This window comes from Glandiceps talaboti, chromosome 1 (assembly GCF_964340395.1).
Source record: "Glandiceps talaboti chromosome 1, keGlaTala1.1, whole genome shotgun sequence".
NCBI lineage: Eukaryota > Metazoa > Hemichordata > Enteropneusta > Spengelidae > Glandiceps > Glandiceps talaboti.
This window is the reverse complement of record NC_135549.1, coordinates 8,805,657-8,825,344: the sequence shown is the minus strand read 5'-3', so window position 1 is coordinate 8,825,344 and position 19,688 is coordinate 8,805,657. Positions and strand designations below refer to the sequence as shown.

The window sequence follows — 19,688 nt, the reverse complement described above, 5'->3', positions numbered from 1 at the left end:
CTGGTCTGTGAAGTAATAGAAGTGGATGCAGTGTGCCCTTTAAGTCAATTTGACGTGCCACTGACACACAATTTCTAGTGATGCACCAAAATCTGGTGTTCCACTATCTCTTACTATGTGGTGACTCACAAGAAATCGTTTTGACTCGCAACAACAAAAATTTGGCTATCATTAGAGGGCACACTAGAAGTGGTACCACGTAAAGTGATTAGAGTTTCAATGTTTTGTGAAATGGTTCCATGTTGGATTTTGGCATTAAGAGATCCTTTATATTACAAACCCATGCATCAAAGTGTAAGTCTATTTCTTTAACATTGAATGTTGATTCTCCATCAGGTGGAAGAAGCCAAGAATGAAGCAGGAAGAGCTAAAGATGCAGCACAGATGGCATACGATGCAGCTCTACAAGCCAAAACTGAAGCTGAGGGTGCTCAGACTAACCTGACAGATCTGTTAGATGCTATAACCGACTTCCTGCACTCTGAAGGTGCTAAACCATCAGATATCAGACGTATTGCTGAAAGGGTACTGGGCATGACTATATCACTGACACCAGATGAAATCAAAGGTAAAGAAAACTAGTTTACCACCTATCATATAACCATCTTTCAATCTTTCAATGAGAAGTAGATTTACATACAGTGGGCAGGTTAATAATCATATAAACATAGAGTTGTAACTCAGATAGCTGTGTTTTTTGAAACGTGCCCATTGCTTTGTTGATGAAGTTATTAAGTACAAACCAACATTGAAAAGACAGACTCACATCTCTGTTTGTGCACTCCACCCTCTACACACATTCCTATAAATATACATTCTCAGACTGTCATGATTTTGAGCCACTGTATCAGTGCATACTTTAACCATGCCACAATGTCTCGGTGCATGAAGTGCATTATGCGCCCATACATATACACTGACAGTTAGGCCACTACACTTTGAAAGCAAACTGTAAATTTTTTTCAAAAATCGACATAAATTCATATTTGGCATAAATTCACTGTGAAATAATATATATTGTGACATTCACAATGGCTTGGGGGGGGGGGGGGGTGTGTTGAATAGTCAAAGAATTCTTCCTATGAGTAGCAAGTGCTTGCAGAATGATCAATTGCAAGTTTCCAACAAATAGCGCCCTCTATCGTCAAAGTCTTTATCTGTTGTATCTTTCTTTTTTATTCATAGCGCTTGCCAGGGAGATTAATGAGACCATTCAGAACCTGGACAACATTGAAGCCATCCTTAATGCAACCAAAGATGATCTGGACAGAGCAAAGAAACTGAAAGCAGATGCAGAAAGAACTAAGTAAGTTTGTACAATGAATCGTTGTTAGCAGAATTTCATGATCTTTGAAAGTTGATGGTTGTACTTTGGTATGTAGGAAGGCCTTACGACTACCCACAGTTTATTGCGGTAAAGAATTCTAAATAGATGAATAAAATATTTGACTTTTCAGAGTCTTATGTCATTGGTAGCCAATGTCAGTTATGTAGCAAAAGAGAAGTACATTTGTATTCTCCTAAAGTAAAGTAGTAGCAGAGAACTTTTTTCACTCGTATGCCATGTGTAGTGGTAAAGATTCTGTAAGGATATCAAGATTGGACTTAATTCATGGACTTCCTGAGATTATCAATCCAAATATCCTTGTTATTTCAAATGTTGTTGTGAACAGGATATGCTCTGAACAGACCAAGACAGTATTTCATGTCTCAGAGTAAAGACAGTCATCATGTTTGATATCACTACTAATACATAATTGTCGCATTGCAGGGACTATGCTGATGAAGTTTTGGAGAAAGCAAATAATGTAGTGGATGCCTTAGATGAAGCTAAGAGAGCACAGGATGCTGCTGATAGTGCCATAGATCAAGCTGAAGAAGATATTGGTACAGCTGAGAATGCTTTAATTCAGGTAGGACATAGAAATTAGAATGTTGGCAGTGAATAGTGCCATCTAGTGTTGTAATTAGGTGATGACTGCAGTCTGAAAACATACTGTGTGTACAATTAATATATAATGTATAGAAAATTACGCACTAAGCAGCTCAGTCTGAAAATATGGCCCAATCAATAAGATCATTATCTGCTTGCATTGACAGTACTGTTAAGTTTGTATGCTGAGCAGTGATATATGGAGTCTTTGCGTGTTTAGGTACTTGTTTCCATCGTTTGGGAATTATCAACTGTAGGCGTAAGATGTTAGCATAAACACAGAAGATTTCTTAGCTCACTGGTGCAACAGAAAGTGATGTACAATTGCTGGGTATTTCTGAGATTGTTCAGGTACTTTGGAAATATCACTTTTGTTGCTATTCAGCAAGTATATTAAACTGTTGAATGCAGTGTACACCATGTTCAGACAACAGATGGATAGAAAACCTCACAAAATCTTACTCATTTTCAAAGAATAATAACAGTAGCAGTCACTTGATTGAAGAACTTTTCTCATGTCAGTTGGAAGTCTTCAGAGATAAATGATTGAAAATCAGTGCTCTGTTTATCTCTTTGTTAGATTGAATCAGAGACAAGTTCAGCTTTAGATAAGGCCAGAGATTCCCTGGATATGGTGGATATGATGGGTGATCAATTGGATGACATCAAGAAGAAGTTTACTGGCAATGCTTTGGATATCGGTAACGCTGCTGATGCTGCAGATCAGGCAGATCAACTCGCTGACAAAGCTGAACAGGTAAGTTCTAATCTAATCCTGTCAACCCTAATGTCTCTATGATGGGTACCACCCATTCTATAGACATCAATGGGACAAACCAAAGTATATAGATATTAGGGGTAACCAATTAATTTGAGGAAAGTTAGTTTGCTACTGACTGGTGATTGTTATATAAAGAGATGAATTTAAATTATCCCTGTTTTGTACACGAAGCAGATTGGATCTTAGGAAAGGAGAAACATGTATATTAATCTGTACATGTTGATTGACAGGTGAGTTGGTTTTGCTAACCAACTATACCTGTATCTGTTGTATTGAACCCCAGTGTGTGAATCCGACAGTTGTACTCAGTCATACACTCTTATCTTGTCAGTGGAGCCATGTTGTAACAGGATTATTGTTTTGTTCAGTGCCAATTATTGAATTTTGAAATGTTTTTCAGACTGAAATGTTAATTTTCAGTTCAGCTGGTGTGTTATTGGTTTCCTAATCCTAATGTAATTTGACAAGTTAGGGAGTTAAAGTTAAGGATAGGGATAGACCTCCTAACTTACACCCGATTTGTACTGTGTATATACCCCCACAGCTTCATCCAATTTTTATCATCACTTATTTATTCCGTAATGTTTGATCTGCTCGATGAATTCATTCACATCGTCTTTCTTCCGTTATGTCTTGTACAGGATGCTGATGACCTGCAAGGCAAATACATAGATGCAGCACAGCAGGTTGATGACAAGTTGAAAGAAAGCAGTGATGCCCTGGCTAGAGCAGAGAAACTGAAAAATGATGCCAATACCTTGGAAGATGACACAAGTGAAAAATTGAAAGACTTGACCAGTGAGTAGACATTTCATTTGATTTGAGGAAAAATTCACAAACAACAAGAGATGCTACAATATGATGGTCTCTCTTTATACTGTTACTGGATTATTTTTATTGACCAGGCAATTAAATTTTCATTGATGTAATATCGTCAGCAAAAATCAACATAGACTTATAAACTTTTGAAACACAACACACGGGTTGATATTTGGAGAAAGCAAAAAAATGAAGCTTTTTTTGCCACACTTTTGGACTTGTTCACCAGTCAGATGTTCTGGGTTGGTCACAAGACTCATCACTGGAATCATGTGATAAAAATGTGGAATCTCATATGTGTAAAAGTTGAAAACAACCAGGTTCTCAGTTGAGATCAGGGATTTGACTTCCTGACATAGATTACACCATATAGAATGATAACGTTGCTCTTTGTAAAGTAGTTGAACATTATCCCGGCTAATCTTGTGACCTGGGCATATGTTTTGAATCTTAAGTTGTGTGGACGCTGATGTTCCATGAAATGTGCTTTAAGTTTCTGAATCCTGTTATTTTATATTTCAGATCTTCAGAGTGACTTCAATGACAACGAAGGTGAACTGAACAAGTTAGCTGATGAACTGTTTGATCTGAATGAAGAAATGGCTAAACTCCTTGAAGATATAGAAACTAAAGCTCACTTTTACAGGACTTGTCAGCCAGGCACACTAATACCAGGGATTTAAGTTCCTTTGTGGTAAACCTGTTTGCCATCCATATAGGTACACACTCTGGGGTACCATTGTTGTAAAGTTATCATAACATGGCTATTAATATATCATGTATTGAAGTATGGAAATAATTTAATGTATTCATTGCTTTATACTAATGCACAATCATGTCACAAATAATGTTTGAAATTGTTCTTATTTTTTGTTGTTGATTTTTTTCCTGAAAAGCCCAACTAACTTATCTGAATATAAACCTTCATGTATGTGTGTGATTAATTTCAGTCCCTTCACCTGGAAAAAAAATAAATAGTTTTTCAGTTTATTTTAATTGTGTTTGTTTTAAGAGAAACTGGTTACATATTTTCCAAATATATCTATGGTGATCAAATCTTGTTGCATGATTGAGACTTCCAACGTTTGATTCTGAGGCATATGCGACTGTAATCTGTAAGGTACGCCATGAGAGGGCGCCCTCATTGGCATTCATCAGCCAACCTCCCTTCAGTGCTAGCTGGCAGATGTGGAACGACATATTGTATCTTAGAGACTAATGTAACTGTAGTGGTTTATAAAGCAAGTAATGATGAAGAAAAATTATATGAAGTGGTCATTTCCTAATTTTACTGTCATTAGAGCCAGAATTGTATTTTACAGTGATTTGATAAAACACATCATATTTGATAACTTTAACGATTATTATCCCTCTTCTGTAATAACATTATACCTTGCACACAAACATGAAACTTTTGAAAGAAAATTTAAATTAAAAAAAAACTAATATTAAATGATTAAAGACAGTTAGAATATAATGACAATATTAATTTCTGAAATACTAGTATTTTGTTGTATGATGGTCATATTGGAAATCTTTTATGTGGGTTATGGGGTCAATTGTCTTGTAATAAAAACAACAACGAAAGTAAGTTAAAAGAAATAAGTAAGGCTTATAATCATTTATGAAATTTGGTTTTTACAGCTGAATTCATTTTGTTCTTTATGCCAACTCATTTGTATAGTCAATGAGATACCAATCATGTAATGACTTATCCTTACTGAAATCTATAACTGCTTTACTTCTGTACCTCGATGCAGTGGCCCACATCATGATGGGCATTTGAATATTCAATCAAATTCTAGGGGTGTGCAACCCAGCTCCCTGGCAGAATTGTGCGTCTCATGATGGGAGTGTGAACAGTTAGATCAGCTCTTAGGAGAAGGCATCCCCTGTTATTTGATAGAATGCTCCAACACATTATGGGAAGGGGGTGGAAGAGTTAGTCGAATTGTAGGGATGTGAACCCCTGTTTATTGAATGGTTCGTCTCGTTATTTGGGACAATTCTATCAAATAGTAGTAGGGCTGCATATACCGGATGCAAGATAGCAACGGAAATCATGAAATTTAGTTGTGGTAGTGAAAGACAAATACCTCCAATGAAAATCTTAAACTTAGAGTTATAGCGATATTTTGGACTTGTATGTAAATCAAGGAATACTACAGTAAGTATCTTACATCACAGGTCCTCTATAAACTATGTCTACCTTGAGCAACAATAAAAAAAAATTCTAAGCCAGGGAAAATATCTTATATGCTTATATAAAGGCTTTTTTCGTGATTTTTTTAAATGGTGTAGATTAGTTTGTCTAGATTTGACTGTTTGTAGATCTTTATAAATATTGATAAAAAAAACTTTTCATTGTGAATTCACTGAAATACAAACATATACAAAGTAATCACTAGATTTCCGTAGGTATGTTTACAGAGACTTGTACATTTATTTACCCCATGATGTTATTCAGGATTGCATACTAAAGTATCTGCAAATGATCCATTTGCAGGGGACCAATTTTTGTCAACCCCCCTACTCTGTAATCTGACAAATGAGACAATCTACAAACACAATACCTGTCAAACATCATGGGATAAATACAGAGTCTCCCCAGAAAATAGCTAACAGAAAAACCATCAAGTTTTCATCAAGGGTAACCCAGTGTGTTTCCAAACGACAGAACATTCTGTTAGTGTGAAGTGTTGGCATGCAAAAAAATTCAGCATATCAAGTAGTCGGTTTTTCTCTATTTCTTTCCACATTCAGGGATTTCTTGCAAGAGCATACATTTCATTTCTTATCCGACTTGCGAAGACATGTTTTGCATATATTTATAGCTTGTCTTTTATACTTTATTTGTATGTAGATCGTAGTTTATAGACGGTAACACTGTTCACTTGAGAAGACTGCTGGTATGTAACAATACAGCTGGTTACCGTAATATGTATACTTTTTATAAGTTTTTTGTAACTTTATTTAATCATTTTTTTTATTATAAAACTAAGACATTTTTACTATATACCTTGTTAATATTTTTCACTTGTGTACACTTTTTCGATTTTTAACGTATATTTCATGGAAGCAGAAAAAGTTTGCTGTGCAAAACTTATCCTAACCCAAACCATAGATAATTATGTTAAATGCATTGTATCCTTGGCTAGTCAGTGTCCTGTCAAGCTTATAGCTGTCATTGCATCAGGATTCTTATATAGTTATAGCATACATAAGAACCAACAATGTGTTAGTTATACCTCAGACCATCTGATACCATCAGTGTATGTTTGTCAGTCTGAAGTTTTACTACAGATATTCTATGAATAGGTACCTGTGTCACCGGTTTCAACAGAGTGGAACTAACAATCAACACGACATTACTCACAGCTTCAAAAGGCTTGCTTATAGATTTACATGTAATTAGTACTGCCTATGATTTTCTACATTTAGTTACAAGGTATGCATTACCAGAGGATTCTTGTCACATCTCAGTCTTGGAAGTGAATACCAAGGACCTTTCTGAGGTACTTACATTTTCAAAGACAGAATGAAGGATCAGTTTGGGAAATAATACCGCTCAACATTGCGAGCAAACGTTGATTTAGTCACTTATATAGCTGTACTGCTGTTGAAATGAATCCACTGTGAAGGAATCTACTATGTATGTAATAACAGTCATTAATTTGTGTAGTAGTTATAGATGAGAGCTTGAGAAAGGGTAAAAGATCACCTCAATAATCAACTATTACACTTTCAAATTTTCGTGGATTTTTCAATATAAACCTTGTTCAGTTGTAATATGAATCTGACAGCACTCACTCTTTAGTTGTTTTATAAAGTGATGTTACAAGTTTGAAGGATCACTTCCAGTCACGCTGTTACTGGACTTTCTTCACTGTGGATTTCTGCACTCAGCTGTTAGTTTTTACTGGCCTAAAAAGGATCACATTTGCAAGCAGTGAAAGCAGACTTCTTCTAACCAGCAAAGTAATGTAAATTGCACAGAGCAGCAATAGCTGACTAGATATCAACTACACTGCTACCAAGCAAAGCCAACATCAACCTCAGCCATCACATTGATGCAGTTTCTTTTCAGAGATTTAATGTACATGTAAATCAGATTCATTTCAGGAAATTTTAATAAAAACTGTTCCATCAATATTCACCATGTCTTTTACCATTGTTTTCTATGTATGTATGTATGTATGTATGTATGTATGTATGTATGTATGTATGTATGTATCTGTCTGTGTATGTATGTATGTTTGTATGTATGTATGTATGTATGTATGTATGTATGTATGTATGTATGTATGTATGTATATGTATGTATGTATGTATGTATGTATGTATGTATGTATGTATGAAAGTATGTGTGTGTGTGAGTGGGGGGATTGTACACACAACCAATGACACTGTATGGAGTCATTAATTTAGCTGGTAGGTTGATGGGTGGGTGCAATGACTCTTTAGCTGTGACCATAGTTTGAACTCCCCTGCCTGTGTTTTTGTTTTCAAGTTTAAAAGTGGTGATTGGATGCCTACCTTAACCTATGGTCCATTGTTGTGGCAATGCACCATGCCATATACTGTCAAATTCAGGACTGAAATATTGTCCATTTTCTGCCCGATACCTTGGCATATCATACTCACTACATGGTATTTTCTTCCCTTGTGTAGGACAAGATAGTAATTTTCTAGATAACTTGTCTATCTTGTGATGTTGGCTGCAATTTTGATCTTACCTGGGTCAAAGTTCATATGTTGACTTGTAGAGAGACCAGCTTCTGACATGGAGACCACAAGTCATTGGTTAGACTATGTACAAATAGACACATAAAACAACTACTGTGGTATAACTTTTGATAATAAACTGGCACCACATGATTCATTCTTAATCTAGACCACTGCACTGACACATTGACACAAATTTATCTATACTCACCAAAACATTGTCAAAGGCTGAAAGCAGTGGCAGTTTCAAAGCGTGTATATATTTGTACATGTCTGAAAGCAGTGGCAATTTCGAAGCGTGTATATATTTGTACATGTCTGAAAGCAGTGGCAATTTCGAAGCGTGTATATATTTGTACATGTCTGAAAGCAGTGGCAATTTCGAAGTGTGTATATATTTGTACATGTCTGAAAGCAGTGGCAATTTCGAAGCGTGTATATATTTATATGTACATGTATTAAGTCTTTGGCAACAAAAGGAAATATATACCACCTGATGAGTCAGGCCAGTTTTTCCATTGGCCTACCTATAGGCCCTTGCTCTTGTCTTTATTGACTTGTGAACCAGAGGCAAGACCGAAGCAATGAGAAAGATTTAAAAAGTGAGTTACTGATGCAATGCATGTTAGTGTAGCTGTATTGTCATCAGCATATTGGAGTAGATAGCATGGAGTTAAGAAGCCAGGTAGGTGAAGACCTTTAATATCATTGCATTGTCTTATAGCCACAGCCAAAGGTTCTATAAATAAAACATATAGGAAGAGGGATAAATGGCATCCTTGATGTACCCCTCAAGATAGGGAGAAGGGAGAGGAAAGAAAGTTTGTTACCTCAGTATAAAGAGTTTGTACATTTTGGATGAATTCATCACTGAAATTCATCTTTTTCAAGACTTAAATAAAAAGGACCATTCAAAGTGATCAAAAGCTTTTTGTTGATCGAGTGAAATAACTAACTACCAGTGGCGGGTTTCGTTTGGTTGCGAAGTAAACTACGTCAAGTAATGACAAATATTTTCATGGATGACTGCCGGGAACGCCACAGGTTTGAAAAGGCGAGAGAATAGATTTATTCCATTTCATAAGGATTTTGAAATCAGTTTATAGTCGGTGTTGGGAAGAGAAATGGGACGTTTGTTTTTTTCGGGTTCAAATGTACTTTGTCGTTGTATTGACTGGTTTATCGAGCAGTGTTATGACACTAGTAAGCTGGTAGCTCGGGGTGTCCTTGTTCTAAGACATGATTAAGAACTGCTGTAAGGTCGTCGCTGATGAAATACCAACATTTAATGTAGAATTCTTGGGGGGGGGGGGGTCTTGTTGCTCATTTGTTTTAATGAATCAAAAATTGCTGTTTTGGTCAGAGGGCCATTTAATGATCAACTTTGCTGTTGTGTAAGAGAAGAAGAAATTTGAGAAAGAAAGAAGGAAATCTTGCTCGCTTTGAGCTTAGCATAGTAGTTGGTGAGGGTTTTTGTGATAGTCTTGTTAGTGGTGTATAGTTCCGTGTTCGTCTTCTATCATAGAGATGATTTTTTTTCTTTCCTCTTCGGTGTTGCCGGCTAAGAAAGTACCAAGTGCACTTTTCATCCATGTTAATTTTTTTTTACCCGCACACAAATCATTATGCCATTGAGATGTTTTGCGTTTATGTTTTGTTTGATGTTATTTATCGAGTGACCTTTGACCTATCCCCCTGATTTAGAATTGTGGTGTATCTGTTTAATTATTAAATTCTGAGTGAAGGTATTGAAATTTATGTTCGACTCTATGTGCCTCTGCTTTCTCATGGGTGTATTTTATCAGCAGGGCTTTTATTTGAGTTTTGACCATCTCCCACCAATCTGCTAAGTTTTCAAAGCCTGGCTGTAGGGTTTGCCATTGTCCATAATTGTGTTATAGTATATGAACACACTGTCTGTACTGTAGCAGTACAGTGTGTATGTACGAAAACATTAATTCCTGGCTCGTTTTGCCTCGTTTATGGGTCGTTTGGCTAGTTTTAGATAAAATTACCAGACTTTGGGTCATTTCATTACATATGAAAGACCATAACAAAATTAGGTGATGATGGTCAGATGAATGGAACAACTTTGTTTAAAGTATCAAAAATATAACAAATTAAAACAAACTTCACAATTGAGACATTTGTTATTCATTGATCATAAATTTATTATTTTACTTAATCATCATTCTTTGAAACTTAAAATTTGACAAAGAACAAGTTTGGGATGACAGTCATTTATACCTAGTCTAGATATGTGGCATTGCATCTCCAAAATCATCTCTTCTTTGAAGAGCTCTTGAGATTTGATGTCACAGATAGCATCTAGACTACTCTACACATCCCTTGATTTGAAAATGTTGATACATTTTTTAATGTCTGGAATAGTACATCTCAGCTGAAGGTATACTCCTGTTTAATACACATACTGATTTCATACACCACAGTTTAAAACTCCTTACCCAATAAAAGCTGTCAATGTTTTCTCAAACACACAAAAAGTATACATCATAATGCACAAATGTTTAAGTTTCTCCCCCCCCCCCCCCCCCCCAGCAAACATCACCTGTTTTACTTTTGTCGGTAATTCAATACAACCAGATTGTCTTTTTTTTTTAACCAGTTAATCTTATATACATTGTATATTAAAGTGGAATCAAACAGACACTTGCCTCTTACACGTTATCCCAAATGTCAAATGATAAAAATAGAATTGGAATTACTGGCATTAAAAATAGTGAAATCCCCAGTAATTATGGCCAAAGTCACAGTTACTATGGATTTCAGTAAACAATAGTGGAATGTTTATTTTCTAGGACACTCATTACTCATTTTTCTGTGAGCCAAATTAACTCCAGCCATGCAATTACAATATAAGCTAGGTTTTACATTACACTAAAACCAAATACCACAACAGCTTCATTTTTATTGCATCTCTTGACTTCCAAAGATTTTCTCCACAAAAACTATTGTTTTGTGGAGATGTTGCCTGTATGAATCTCTATCAGCGGGTGATTATGATTGACTTAGATTGTGAATAATAATACTGTACATTCAAAAACAAACATGTTAGCACCATGGTACAATTTCACATGTCTAAATAGTATGCCTTTATCTATCCATATCTAAATTTTCAACAAAATATGTATTAATTTCTGCTTTGTCACAAAATATTTATGTACATGTTATGTAAATTTTGACTCTTAACAAATGGTTATCGAAATATGGAAATTCTTGATTTGTTATTGTTCATAGTACTGGTAACCCCTAGTGACTTGTTCAGTTGAGATTTAATTCAATAGACAAACTAAACTGGGAGAAAAAAATGAAATAGGGGTCACAAAACTCATCTTTCTTTCCTAATCTAAATACGTTGTCAACAATTTTAAATCTACTTTATATATTCATTCATACAAATTTTACCTCTTTGCCTACTATTATGATGTAACATAAATGTAACAGTAACCTTGATTGTTTTAAACTCTAATTCATACTACTAAATATTATCACATATGTACCAGTGAGTACTTGTACTGGTGCACGTGCATATTTGTAGTATTTTCACTGCAGTGCAATACCAAAAACATTATTGCATACCTGCATGCAAATGATATGCAAATGAGGACACAGCCGTTCACTACACACAAAAAAGTGTGATTTTTTATGGAAATTTTCTGTTTCAGATATAAACATATGTTATAATAACAAGCCATGCCACCCGAGTTCCAGTGTGGGTATTCAGGGGTATTTGCACCCATGCTTGAGAACACTGCAAGCTTTCATACAAATACCCTGAGTACACCACACTAGCACTCGTGTGTCAAGGAGGTTCTGTTATATGCTTTAGGCACTTATTGTTGTTGAGTACTCATAATACCAAGAATATTTCCACATTCTCAATTCTTTTCAATCCAAAACTACATGTTCATATTTTTCTTCACTTATACAGTATATTATTTTGCTCCGAAAACAAAATAAACCTTTGCCTCCAGAAAATAAGTTTACATTTGTTGCTTCAAAACCCAGTCATACATTGTAACATTACATTGCACTCCCCACATGCTTCCTTGGTATACATATTAACAAACAGAGACATAACCACTTTCAAATATTTGAAAACACTCTGAGGACCATTTAAGTTCAAAAAGTCAATTCTATTTTTGATTTCAAAACTTCTCTTGTAAGTGAATGAGTTGCCTTTTCTAAATCAGTTTGACAACCTGAGATTCAATGTTATTGCATTGATGATAGCACTTTCATTATTTCTCTGCCCGTTGCAGACAGAACAAATGACAGCAAAACGTACAAATAAAATTAAAGGGCCACAAGCTGAGTTTATACATTTTTAGGGCAAGATTTATAATGCGTATTTAAAAGTCACTCATAGTATTCTACTTACTGAAGCATACTAAACCATCACTTGTAATTTACTTAACTCAAACCTGGTATTGAGAGATAGCATATAAACGATCCAATGATATAATTTTTGATAAGTATGAAAAAAATGTTAGGAATCCATACTAGGAAATGAACTGTTCTAAGAATGTCATTAAAGTCAATTGTAATATCATAGAAGGCATGCATTGACATTGATATTACACTGTAATAGTTTATTCGAGTTTTATACTGAGGCCTAATAAAAAAATTGTGTGGTTCTGATTACAATCAATTTTAGAAAGGGTGGGGTAGGTAGATTTTTTTTATTTTATTTTATTATATATTTTTTTTCTCTGTGAGTGTCTAGCTTAGGTTTTCCATTCTTTTCAAAATGGTCTCTGTGTTGTTTAAGTCTTCCTATCAGATATACAGCCATTACAGATTGGGAGAACAGTTTTATTTTGTATTTTTAAGTTGATGTCAGTTTCTGCATCCACTATTTCTCGTGAGATTTCACAATTTTTGTGATTTTATTATTTTTTTCGCGAATATGTAAAAAAAAAATTTAGGGTTGGCAGTGAAATGCTAGGTGGGGTCGGGTAACCGGAACCAAACAATAAAGGTTTATAAACTCAGCTTGTACCGCTTGAAAATTAGTTGTTTTTCTGAAAAGGAAAGACTACTTTATAACATTCTCAGCAGTGTTTATGATTTGTGTGCACCAGGTTCACCAAGATAGCAAATGGAATATACAACAGAAAACTACTACACCTGCCACTTGTTTGAAAATAAAGTAAATAGAGAATTAGATAAAACACTACAGTAACTTATGACTCACTCCAGTTCCAATATCATCTGAGGAGTTTTGATTTCACAGCCAACAACAGCAAGGAAAGAAAGACAATCTGTAACATCAGTAATTCTGTTTTTGAATAACTGCAATTACAAAGGAAGATACCAGTGCACCACAAATATCATCTTTAGATCACTGGTTGTCATGGTTACCACAATTACAAAGGAAGATACCAGTGCACCACAAATATCATCTTTAGATCACTGGTTGTCATGGTTACCACAATTACAAAGGAAGATACCAGTGCACCACAAATATCATCTTTATATCACTGGTTGTCATGGTTACCACAATTACAAAGGAGGGTACCAGTGCACCACAAATATCATCTTTATATCATTGGTCCTCATTGTCACTGCAATTACAACGGAAGATACCAGTGCATCACTGGTCCTTATGGTCACTACTAGAAATCTCACTCTTGGTAGATTCTTTCATCATCAGTTCTTTTTTCTCTTTCAATAAACTTTGGTATTCAATTCTATTCCTTTCAAGCTCACTCTGTAGGTTTGTTAAAGAGCATGCCACTTCAACAGCTGGAAAGAAAACAAATATGAAGTAGATAGTCAAATAATTGTAGTAAACCACAGACGCTAAGAGTCAACTCCACTACTAACACTCCATGTATCAGTTATATCTGGGATTCCAATAAGGAAGGGTCATGAATGCTGACAAAAGAACACTTCCAAAAGTAATTCAAACATACAACCAAATCAACCAGATGATTTCATTTAATCATTTACACGCTATGGCTGTGCTCCTCTTCCTAGCACTAGGATGTGGCCACACGCTAGCATTAGGGTGTGCACATCCTCGTGCTAGGATGTTCGAGGTTCCCAGTGATATCGCCTATAACAAAATCATGAAGTAATGTTTTGTATCCCTATACACGGTTACTGACAGGACTTCACAAATAAAAGTTTTCTCCCACTCCATACACATATGCACATTTATAATTTATAAATGTTACTGAGTACACCAGAACAGCAATAGAACAATGACTGAGAGCAAGAAGTGTAAAACTGACCTTGGATAAAACTAGATTGTCCTTGTCTTAGAGTTGGTGGTACTAATACTCCGAACCATCGGAGTGGATCTGGTGCTGTATTTTCATCATTTGCATCATTCAAATCTAAGTCTTGCATCTGAATTACTGGCATTCCACCACCAGTACCATCTCCCTTTCTCCTCCTCACTGAAATTTAAATACAAACAACTTTATTTGAAATTTGACATTCACTAATCATTTTTTTTCTTTCTCTGTTTATTTTGGTAAAGTGATATACAACAAGAATGGTACATAAACCTTCTTATTTCAAACCAATAAGAACTGTTTGCACATCTGTATTATGCTGATGAGTAATGCATGGATATGTGGGGGTGGGGGGGGGGGGGGAGGGGGGAAGAAGTATCCGTTCTACAAATGTTACCAGTTTAGTATGTTTCATTGTTAACAGTCAACTTTTCCAGTGTGTAACTTTAGTCTGAACAAACCATGGTTTGGTTTGGCTGGTAGATTTTCCATGATTTCTCATCATACACCATTAGAAATAAAATTACAATGTATGCATATTGTATTGCCTCAAGTGAGTTTATACAATTTCGGGGTGTAATTTTTTTACTACAAACTCAAAATCTACTCACAATATTCCATTTTAATACTTAATCCTCTTTCTACCAGGGAGTATTTGTTTGTACACAAAAAGCTTACAAGTTGGGAAAAAAGGATTAGCTATCATTTGCAATTGACTGAATTCCAAAATTTGCCAAAATTAAAGGTATTAAGATGTACAATCCGATATGACATCACTTTTTAATGCATAAAAAATATTAAGAAAGACCTTAGTATGTACTCAACACATCTAACAATGCCAAATTATAATGTTACAGAAAGTATATATTGACAATAACATTATACTAGAAAGGTTTAATTGAGGTTTTAAGTAAGTATTTCTACTGAAGTGAAAGATTTGTAAACTCAGCTTATGTCACTTTAATGTAAGATTTTTATAAGGAATGAAATACATCACAGTAAACTGTCTGAATATGACTTAACATGATAGTATTGATTGATTGCCTGTCACTACTACTTAAAACGTTATAGAACTATTTACCTTCTGTACTTTCGTGTAAATCAATAACAGGATAAACACTCTCTGTACGTTTGGAAGACTGTGATTTCTTCACTTTGGATGCTTTCTTCCTCTCAATTTCAAAAATACATCCACTGCCCTGGGATGGTTTACTGCTTTTAGTGAGTGAGAACAAATATTTGAATAAACAAAATGTGATACAATGAGACAACAGTGAATGGATGGCTGGATGGATGGATGTTTGGATGATTGGATGGATGGATGGATGGATGGATGGATGGATGGATGGATGGAAGGGTGGATGGATGGATGGATGGATGAGTGGATGGATGGAAGGGTGGGTGGGTGGATGGATGGATGGATGGATGGATGGATTGGTGGATGTTTTGATGATTGGATGGATGGATGGATGGATGGATGGATGGAAGGGTGGGTGGGTGGGTGGATGGATGGATGGATGAGTGGATGAGTGGATGAATGGATGGATGGATGGATGGATGGTTGGATGGATGAGTGGATGGATGGATGAGTGGATGGATGGATGGATGGATGGATGGATGGATGGATAGATGGAAGGGTGGGTGTATGGGTGGGTGGATGGATGGGTGGTGGGTGGGTGGATGAATGGATGGATGGTTGGATGGATGGATGATGGTTGGAAGGGTGGGTGGGTGGATGAGTGGGTAGATAGATGGAAGGGTGGTGTATGGATGGCGGGAGGGAAGGATTAATGGATGGATATATGGTGGGGGGATAAAAGGATGGGTGGGTGGGTGGGTGGGTTGATATGTTGGATGGATCAATGGATGGGTGGGTTGATATGTTGGATGGATATGCAGTGTTATTGAAAACAAAATCGTGGTCTACTTAATCATATGCTTTCACTTATACATTTACTCATTCAATTCAATTGAGCAATCAATAAATCAATCAAATCATTAGATCAAAAAATCATTAAAATAATCTTCTTCAATCAATAATGAATTAAGCAATATAGATATTTCACTATATATATATATATATCATAAATAGATAAATATAATTAATCCAGATAAACAAATCATATTAATCAACTGAATCATATACCAAGTTACTAACTTTCATCAAATTGTCATTGCTCTGGCAATCAATAAGTCAATTCACTTGCCAAATCAATGAATCTGTTCATAAATTGATAATTGAGGTAAACTTTATTATACAGACTATAGAATACTCATGGAAGGTGTTTTAATAGTTTATTGATAACTGTACTGTACTGTTCTATCACACAGCATAGCCAGCATAGTGGGATGCTTTGATTTGATTTTTTGTTGTGGTTTAATAACACTGATTTTTCTGTTACTTTTCTTTCCCTGACTAGTATTTTTGCAACTGAATATTCACTTTCTTTGTCATGTGTATTGACAGAATCTCTTAATAAAGAGACTTAATAAAGACACTATGTCCTTTCTTCTATTCAATTTCCTTTATCTAATACTACATTTCACATTTAGCATAATCTAGGCCATGACCTGGTCCTCGTAAACAAACTATTCTTGGATTAACTTTTTAGTCTGTGTCCACATTACCACTAGGTTAGCCAAAAACAGACAATTAATAACACTGCTTGCTGATTCAAAGGCAAGTCGGACATCTAATCATAGAATGGGCACATTTTAATATGATATTCTCTTCTTGTCGATTGGATCTATAAAATGGGACATTTTCTATATTGTGTTTTCTTTGTTTTTGTTGTGTATCAAGTCATGTGTTACTGATGAGATGTTCACAATATATATATTCACATAACACATATCATTGATTCAATTTGAGTTACAAAACTGATACTATCAGCTGTTCTTTGGTTGGTTTGTTATGTTGGTAAATTGTTTTTTGTATAACCCACTTCCATGGTCTTTCGATAATAGCTCCCTCTTGCTTCTGGAATGACCATGACTGCACCGAAAACCCATGTAAAAAGGTCACATGTAATACCGAGTGTCACCATTTAGGGTGTCATCTGGTCCCAGACCCAGACAAAAAACGTTCACACTGTTAGCTTTGGTCTGACCCTAAACCATGTTTCGCTATAGAAAAAATCTTGTCTGAGCCTGGCCCAGACCAAACTGTCCACACTTGTTTTAATCCTTCACTTGGACTTGGCCATGGCCAGGTTCTAGCTGAAAGTCCAAACCCCCTAAAAGTGAAAACATTGCTCACCTCAGGTATGAGCTTATCTCACAGTTCACCTACCATCTTAACCTCTGGGAGATTATCACACCAAAGAAACAAGCATTCACATACTGATTAATAGGTGTAATATCTATGTAACATTAGAGTGTAAAATGTCAAATCAAATCAAAGCATCACATCACTAACAGTAACATGTCGGCATGTCCTGGGGTTCTATCAATTTAATATCACTGTCTGAATCACTGTACCTGACTGTAATTGTAGCCATTGCTTTCATATTGTGGGTATCGTACTGTAATGAACTGACAGCTTTGTTCCCCATAGAATACCTGGCTTTGGATAACTTGTAGTAGCCCTGATGGTGAAAACAAAGAGGGTTACTCATTTATATGTCTATGCACAGCAGTGTTAACTTTTTTATCAGCTTAGAGAATTATATACTTTGGATTCATAGTCATACAAATGAAAATGATCCTTCCTCCAATGGATTGAACAACAAAACAAGTCAAAAACTTGTATACAGTCTACTTGTATTATGAATGTATGCCATACATAGTGTGACAATTACTAAATTTTGCATCAAAACATCTCATTATCATACCTTTTTTTCAAATATAACACAAATCCAATTATATAGAGGTGTTCCACTGCAATATTTGTATATTGTAGCAGAGCATTATAGGAATTAGGAAGTTGCAAGTTGCAGCTTAAGAGTTTTATGCTTTTTATATATACACACACAAGTCATGGGTGCAAGTACATGTACATGCACAGGGAGCACTGGAACCAAGTTACAAACAAACAAATATGCATGGGTAAATGGATTATCATTTTAAACTCATGGAAAACTATCTACAAACATGTGTATATGTATATACGGGGGCTGTATATTTTTGAAATACTATACCAAGTTTCTATATATACTATCTATACAAACAACATGCAGTTACACATGACTCATTTGAGTATATAGAAACATAGTTTATATTATTTCAAAATAGTATACAGGTTCGTATATACCCTTGGTACATATATACATGTATATCATAGTTGGTAAAAGGATTGTCACTTTATTTTTGTATGTTATTTTTGTATGCTTTACGATGCTTGCTATGGCATGTTGTCATGCAATAAAGATTGATTGATTGATTGATTGATTGTGTATAGATACTGATAGTTATGCAAGAGTTAAAAATGATATTCCATTTCTCCATGCAGAGTTGTTTATTATTTTTTTTTATTTATTTGTTTGTTTGCTTGTAACCCGGTTCCTGGGCTCCCTGTGGTACATAATGCTGTGAGTCTTTGTCACGTGCATCATCTAGTACATCAGTCTCTACATGTAAACAACATTCATTTCATTCATGAATACTACAAATGTTTGACGTGAGAAAACGTGAATTGTTATGTGAAATGGACTATTACAGGCTGTTAGATGGCTTCTTTGCCGACTTTGTTGATCTAATTGGGCTAGATAAAAACGTAGTAGTAATGGCAATGACGAACATGACTAGTAATGGTAAAGTGATCGTGTATAAGAGTACCACCGTTTACCTCTGACAAAAGTATTTGGAGTCGTTCTCTTTCTTCCATCAATTTCTTCAGAGTATCAAAGTAATGAAGAACTATTTCATCCAATCGTCTGCACACGTCCTCCATTTCAAACTGTGTCGAGATACACTTTCAAACGATGTATTAAACATAAAGGGTCATACAGCCCGATATTCGAGTTCTTACAATTTGCTTCCGCAGATCTTAAGTTGTAGCGCCACCACAGTCCAAATGAAAAATGTCCGGGTTAAAAAATAAATTATGTTTCGCTAACTCAGACATTTTTCAAAATTAATGACCTATAAATGACCAATCCTAACTCAACTAATCTAAACTAAACCTTTAAATATGTTCAGAACTATTAGTATTTAATAGTACTAA

At 35.3% G+C, this 19,688-nt stretch overlaps 2 protein-coding genes across 2 annotated transcripts in view; one reads left to right on the top strand and one right to left on the bottom strand.

Moving 5' to 3' along the window:
- LOC144451136 (laminin subunit beta-1-like) overlaps nt 1-7,677 on the top strand; it is a 49,362-nt gene extending 41,685 nt beyond the window's left edge. Inside the window, exons 25-30 of the mRNA XM_078141948.1 lie at nt 337-568; nt 1,186-1,306; nt 1,772-1,913; nt 2,514-2,690; nt 3,356-3,512; nt 4,056-7,677. Of these exons, the coding sequence (XP_077998074.1) occupies nt 337-568; nt 1,186-1,306; nt 1,772-1,913; nt 2,514-2,690; nt 3,356-3,512; nt 4,056-4,216 (990 nt within the window). The 3' untranslated portion in view covers nt 4,217-7,677. The remainder of the gene's footprint in view (nt 1-336; nt 569-1,185; nt 1,307-1,771; nt 1,914-2,513; nt 2,691-3,355; nt 3,513-4,055) is intronic.
- A 3,141-nt stretch (nt 7,678-10,818) lies between these two features.
- LOC144453864 (vacuolar ATPase assembly protein VMA22-like) lies at nt 10,819-19,494 on the bottom strand. Its single transcript, XM_078145234.1, has 5 exons — nt 19,311-19,494; nt 18,005-18,111; nt 15,606-15,736; nt 14,519-14,686; nt 10,819-14,027 (listed from the first exon to the last, which is right to left on the bottom strand). The coding sequence occupies exons 1-5, from the start codon at nt 19,413-19,415 to the stop codon at nt 13,876-13,878; spliced, it is 663 nt and encodes a 220-aa protein (XP_078001360.1). The 5' UTR covers nt 19,416-19,494; the 3' UTR covers nt 10,819-13,875.
- Nucleotides 19,495-19,688: the final 194 nt, after the last annotated feature.